We start from the raw sequence: 6,510 nt of genomic DNA on the forward strand, positions 1-6,510 counted from the left end.
GGATACGAGCCTCAAGAAGCTCACGCTGTTCCTGGAGGTAGACGCCTATCGCCGCCGCGACAACAGGTACTACAGCGTGACGCTCGACGTCGGCCCGGAAGACGACCCAAGGGTCGCCGGCCTCCTCGCTGACCCCGCCACGTCCCGACTGGAAGAGCTCATCATCGCCTGCGAACATCCGCACTATGAACGACAGTACATCCCGCCGCTGGCCTCTCTGCGGTGCGCCGCGACGCTCCGGGTGCTGGAGCTCGACCTCTGCTACCTCGAGCCCACGTCCCTGGGTCTGGCTTTCCCACGCCTGACGGATCTCACGCTGCGTGACTGCACCCTCTTGGAGGGGTACCTCCAAGTCGTGGTTGACGCCGCGCCGGCGCTCACTAGCCTCACGCTGGTGAACGTCAGTCAAAAGCCGCCGGTTGCCACCGATAAGTTCGAATACATGTCGAACTGCTTTGGGGTGCCCCTTCGCCTCCGCTGCCCGATGGTCACCGCCTTGGTGCTCAGGATCTATGTCAACAAGAATGAGCTTGACAATGACACCGAGAGTTCCACAGATGTTGGAAGCGGCATCGAGCTCGACATGCCAAACCTGCGCTCCTTCCAATACCAGGGGCACCCTGTCAAGCTCTTGCTCACATCGCCCGCTCCAGGGCTCTCAATAGTCGACCTCGACGACACTCACCAAGACCACTACTTCCATGGGTTCGTGCCCCCGCCAGGCATGCTCACGGGCTTCTCCAGCACGAGGACCCTCAAGTTACACCTCGCCAGCATTGAGGACATTGTCGCCGACGGTGTCATCCTGCCCATGTTTCCCAACCTCGAGCTCCTCGAACTGGGCGGGAAGTACGGGTACAGGAACAGCAAAACGGCGGAGGCTGTGGTGCGGCTGCTCCATTCCTGCCCGGCAATGTCCGAGCTCTGCCTCAGGTTAGAGATGCAGTATGACTACTTCTACGAGACAAAGGATCAGGTCGGAGGCCCCTTTGCCGAGTCCATGGACCGTTTCGAGAGGCTTGCTCCCATGTCCGCAGCGCATCGCTGCGCCGTGGAGCTCGGGGAGGTCTCAGAAATCCCCGAGGCTCTGACCACCAACTGCGCATTCAGCTGTCTGGAGAAGAGCCTGCGGAAGGTAACGCTACAGTTCGAGGCCAAGGAGGTCAACTGCTTCCAGGGGCAGCTCGCCAAGTTCCTGGTGCAGAACGCCATGGTTCTGGAGGAGATGCACATCGAGGACGGGAGCCAGTTCTGGCCGGACCACCTCTGCAACAAGGTGAAACGATGGAGGGCTGAGTCGTTCCAGAGGAAGAACCTGCCTGACACGGCCGCCAGCTTTCGGGTGTACCAGCTGGCTAATCCTGTGGTAGATTCTAGTGAGGAAGGAACAACAAAGTGGTAAATTTAGGATGGCATGATTCCAGGGATCAACCAAGTGGTAAATCTAGGACTGGCATGTTCTTGAACTGCAAGTGCAATGAGAAGAAAACAACTAATGTTTTGTGTTTCCCTTTGATATATAGTTGAACAAGTTTATTTTTACAAGAAGCTGATATATACACCGTGTGTCCATGAGTGCTGGATGAACAAACAGTTTATTCCCAAAACATGCTGGTACACTTTTCTCTTATCAAATTGCAGAGAAGCTTATGTCGGGAGTAAAAATGTACATCTTGATGTCGTGCACATCGACTTGGGCTCCGAAAGTTCCTACAGCGTTTGCTGACAGTGTCTCATGCTGGAGAAAATGCAAATTTAGCAGGTGGTCAAGACACAATACAGAAACGGTTAACAAGATAAGATTCAGTATAACTACTGTATTAGGGTACTGTAGTATATGCTCATGCTTATTTTGTGTTGGCCATGTGCTTCCCAACATTGGTGGCTGGTGAAAAAGTTATTTGATCATAAATATTGTTTGCCATCCTCGAAAAAAAAAACATATTGTTTGTATTTCCCAGGTTAGCTTGGGATGTAACTGAACCTTAGATAATGTTTTAGTTATTAAGCTTCAGGGCCTCCCTTTGACCTTAAAATACCTAAAGCAACCCTAACACGAACGGGAGGAAAAATTCATAGTCCCACTTTAATATGATATTTATATGCTACAATCTATGATACTACCTGTTAGCAATGAAAACTAATAAACTATGTAACTCACCTTCCAGAGGTCTCTAACAGAATAAGCAGACGAACCATCAAGGCCTACATCAGCCAATGTCATCGTGATGTTAACCGTCTCCGAACAACGATTCCATAAAGTAACAGCCAAACGTTTGCCAGAGAGAGGTCCAGCCCAGACCTGCAATAAATTTGACATATCATGAATTTGGCATAGGGACGCACTGATGCATGGAACGCTATGAGCATGCTCATTTAGAATATAGTTATTCCATCAGGAGCAGCTAAACTACCTCGCCGCATCCACCTTCTCCTTGACTCAAAATTCTTCTTCCTTGAACTCCAAGAGAATCTGCAGAGAACAAAACATGCTAAATTTAATGGATTGCAAAATACAGCAGTACATATATAACTGGTTGTAATGTGTGATAGAACAATATATGATAGAAATGTTAAGCAGAAGAAAGCCAATGTTGACACCCCTGGAAAAAGAAATAGATGTTGACAGCAAATGATGTTATTTCAGGACAATATAACATCTCCATGAGGAACACAGAAATGGTGACTGGCCAGCTCAATGCTCACGAGTCAATAAAATACAAACAGCAACAGAATATTCTTTCGACCCATTGAGTGGTTCAAGCAACTCATATGAAGATACCTACATGAGTTGGTGCAAACTGCCTTCTAAAGACCAGCTAAGATGACAACAATGCAAGGAAGTTTTGCGCCACCAAGAAAGGTCACTTTGTTGTCATGCATAAACTTCGAGAGAATGAAGTGATAGAAATAGAAAAAACTGCTGGGGTTTTGACATTACCTTGATATAAACTTCGAGAGAATGAAGTGATAGGATACAGAGAGAAGTAAAAAAAGAAAGATTCTGCGCAATACCTTGATTTACTTGAATTACTTCTTTGTTGCTCAATATTTCCTTTGTTTCTGAAGTCATATTTCTGACATCGCAACCAATTAAGAGAGGTGCCTGAAACATGACCCGGAAGGGCATTTTCTAGTCAGCGCAACAAAATGAGAATAGCAGATAATGTGCCTACACTGATCAGTTTGTGTTTTACCTGCATTATGCAAGCACAAACTACAATTTCTTGTCGAGGATTTCAAGAGATATCTCTAGAATTCGGTGGTATTGTATTACACTATTACTAACTTATGTAGAATGTATGCAGACAGGTACACGAATTTGTGCGGCCAATATTAATGAATTGTGCTCATTCTACACATTCCCCTCTGGCATTATCCTAAATCTGAAGCTCATAAGGTATCGAATGAACTTTCTTTATTTACCATGGGGGGGTGTGGGGGGCGATAGTTACAAATTGTACCGTTGAATTAATGGAAGAGAATGCCGGTCAAATTTTGAAGTTACATTATTATTTTTGGTTGAAAATGGATAGTGCAAGAACCATGACACCAATGCAATGCCGTCTAGATAGGCAGCATGCGGAACTACCACACAACCATATGATGAAATCAATTGAGAATCGAGATATTAAGAATTTATCAATACATTAGTTATCTATATTTAGATTTTTCAAAATATTTTAAGTATTTCTTGGCTCATTAGCACATTAATCAGGATGCAAAGAGGCCATAAACATTTCGCGCAATCCTAGTGATTACAGATACACTCAGCAAAATTTTACCTTCATAAGTGCCCAGATGCTGAAATGTGCACGGTACTCTGCAAAGGTCATGCCACCATTTCCAACTTCCAGCATGTCTGGGTCTGCCAAAAATGAGTCGGTTGAGTAATATAGTACTCATTTATTATATAGGCTCTTACAATATGACGAAATTTTGTACTCCACACTAAAATAGTTACCATTCCATCCACCTGGTCCAGCATATGATGCCCACTTGTTATTCTTATCAGCAATGTCGGTCATGCTTGTTTAAACATAAAACAGACAAGTCAATTTCACAGCACATCAGCAGACTTGTATACACTTTTGTTTCAGGAAACAGCATATATCACCTTTTCCATGTATCCTCTATATCATCTGTTGTACGCCAACTGTTTCCAACTTTTCCAGCCCATAAAGCTGGATCATCCTGGCCCCTAAAAGACAACACATATCTAAATTCAACAAGGTTGGAGGTTGAGCATGATGTAGAACTACCGTTTCTTTCCCAAGAATTGAATTGCATACCATTCACATAGAGAGTAGAATATTTTGCGGCCAGTTGAATTTAGAGCATCACGCATTGGAGGATACCTGACATTATCGCATCATTGAACAACAGTAAACAGTGAGGTAACAGTTCTGTATACCGCCAAGACAAAGGAAAGTAGTGTGACCTGACCTTTCCTTTGGCTTAATTCCCAGATTGTAACAGTTGTCATACTTTAGATAGTCAACACCCTGGACAAAGAAATCCAGGTTCTTGTATTAGTAAAATATCTACGGCCATGATAGAAGCGCAGATTAAGGTAAGACTTTTATGCATCAATAGTTATGTGCCTAGATCGTACCCATGAAGCAAAAAGGGCAGCATCATCGTTTTCATGATAGAGCGATCCTGGTCTAACTTGACAAGTAAATGCCCTGAAAGATTTAACTTGTTATATTTTTTTTGTTTTTTGATTTATTCTTGACCAAGATACATAAGAACCATCAAGCTAGAAAGTTAAATCATGTATAGCTGGACTGTTTACTTACCCAGCGTCAGAGTAGATACCAAGTTTTAGACCTTTTCCATGTACATAGTCCGCAATCGATTTGATTCCAGAAGGGAAAGTCTTTGGATCAGGTAGCAATTGATCCTATATGATAGAGGAAATGAAAACCATTCTGAACCTTTCTGGTAAATAAGATTTACAAAATGGACCACTGCGGAAGAATTTTGCATTTGTGTCCAGATATCATCAACACAAGAAAGAAATCTTATATTTCTACGGATGTGCACAAATTAAAACATTTAGCGGCTGCAAAGAGAGAAAAATTGAACACTTCCATCCAAGCTTTAACAATATACTCCGAAACAGAAAATGGTAGTACAAGTATCAATCAAGACGTAAAAAAGGACATTGCTGTTAGGAAAATCATGGCCTAAAGTGTAATAAGCTTATTACCTTATCTCCTCGTTTCACATAGGACCAACAGTCATCTGCAAAGGACCGACAAACATAGCTTCAGACAGCACACAGATTACTTAATGTGACCCAACAATATAGATATTGGTGCCATACCGATGTTCACATAGTTGTATCCCAAATCAGCCAGGCCCGTCGAGACCAATGCATCAGCTGTTTCAAAGTAGGACGAAGAAACTTTAAATTGCAAGACCGGTTAAACTGAACTCTGAACTCTACGGAATACATTCAACACTTATTGCTGGCGGCAAGCACTAGGACTGACTGCAAACATGAGAGATACTGCGCTTGTCTGACAGTGTTCGTCAGTTCTATGCACTCGTGCATAGAACTTGACTCGGTGAAGTAAAAGTGTGCCAAAGGCCATTTAATGCAGATATACATACGAACTTGGTAACAGATGGAGAAGTGCGACAGGGAATTTCAGATTCAGCAAGGATTATTTAGGGGGATCCCGCGCGCGGCCGAACCTGTCTCGCGGATGACCGTCTCGTTGATGTCGCAGGCGAAGAAATTCCAGCTGTTCCATCTGCGTTTAGTGTTACCCACGCAGCGATTAGTCGCTCGGATTTCATAGCAGGACAAGTCAACCAAAACAAAACAAAAAAGCAAGCGCGATTGATAGCAGCTGCACAAGTTGAGGAGCGGGTGGGTAAAGTTTTTACCCCATCTGAGGCACGAGCGCGAGGCCGTTGTTGAGCTGCAGCCTGCCGTAGTTGGAGGTGTCGTAGAGCCGGCGTAGCGCGGCGGTGGGGAGCGGCGCGATTCGCGCAGCCCGCCGCGCCGCCGCCGGCCGCGAGAGGAGCACGAGGAGGGCGAGGAAGAGGAAGGCCGCCGCCGGCCGCGAGAGGACCGCCATTTTCCGGTTCGCCTGGATGCTTCTGGCGCACGCTGCTCCCTTCCTCCGCGATTCGAAGCCGGTGGGCGGTGCGATGCGGGTGGGGCAAGGAGACGCGCCGGCGACGCCTGTGCTGCCGGTGGAAGACGTGTGGTAGGACACTTGGCCCCACCGATCAGTCAATGCGCGCAGAACTCGGGCCCAGTATGGATAATATTTTAGTATTAGCAGGTAAACATGCATACGTGGCAAAAGGGTAGCGCTGGCCGACACGTGCGTTATCCGTTCCCAGGACAACGACCGCCATCTTTGTGCTTCATTCTCGCCAATCACGGGTTAATGGCGATGGGTAGGTAATCTGCATCTTCCAAACTTGGACTGTGTTATTACGACTTCGGATGGCTAAGCTAATTGAAATATCCATCGATCGATGAAC

At 45.7% G+C, this 6,510-nt stretch overlaps 1 protein-coding gene across 1 annotated transcript; it reads right to left on the minus strand.

The window, feature by feature from the left end:
- Positions 1 to 1,478: 1,478 nt before the first annotated feature.
- On the minus strand, positions 1,479 to 6,180 carry LOC124674140 (alpha-galactosidase 3-like). The gene is made up of 15 exons (XM_047210178.1): positions 5,902 to 6,180; positions 5,707 to 5,765; positions 5,333 to 5,389; positions 5,216 to 5,250; positions 4,803 to 4,906; positions 4,616 to 4,688; positions 4,447 to 4,505; positions 4,293 to 4,358; positions 4,118 to 4,201; positions 3,965 to 4,029; positions 3,786 to 3,868; positions 3,016 to 3,106; positions 2,415 to 2,473; positions 2,162 to 2,302; positions 1,479 to 1,738 (listed from the first exon to the last, which is right to left on the minus strand). The coding sequence occupies exons 1-15, from the start codon at positions 6,093 to 6,095 to the stop codon at positions 1,631 to 1,633; spliced, it is 1,278 nt and encodes a 425-aa protein (XP_047066134.1). The 5' UTR covers positions 6,096 to 6,180; the 3' UTR covers positions 1,479 to 1,630.
- Between the last annotated feature and the right edge of the window lie 330 nt (positions 6,181 to 6,510).

The sequence above is a fragment of the Lolium rigidum genome, chromosome 7, assembly GCF_022539505.1.
Source record: "Lolium rigidum isolate FL_2022 chromosome 7, APGP_CSIRO_Lrig_0.1, whole genome shotgun sequence".
Taxonomy (NCBI): Eukaryota; Viridiplantae; Streptophyta; class Magnoliopsida; order Poales; family Poaceae; genus Lolium; species Lolium rigidum.

Bases quoted from the DNA above. Each gene is read 5' to 3' on its own strand.
- LOC124674140 (XM_047210178.1), bottom strand. From the start codon at position 6,095: ATGGCGGTCCTCTCGCGGCCGGCGGCGGCCTTCCTCTTCCTCGCCCTC. The intron at 4,359-4,446 runs GTCAGGTCACAC...CGATAATGTCAG, and splicing joins GGAATTAAGCCAAAGGAAAG to GTATCCTCCAATGCGTGATG. The intron at 2,303-2,414 runs GTAGTTTAGCTG...AATTTATTGCAG, and splicing joins GAGAAGGTGGATGCGGCGAG to GTCTGGGCTGGACCTCTCTC.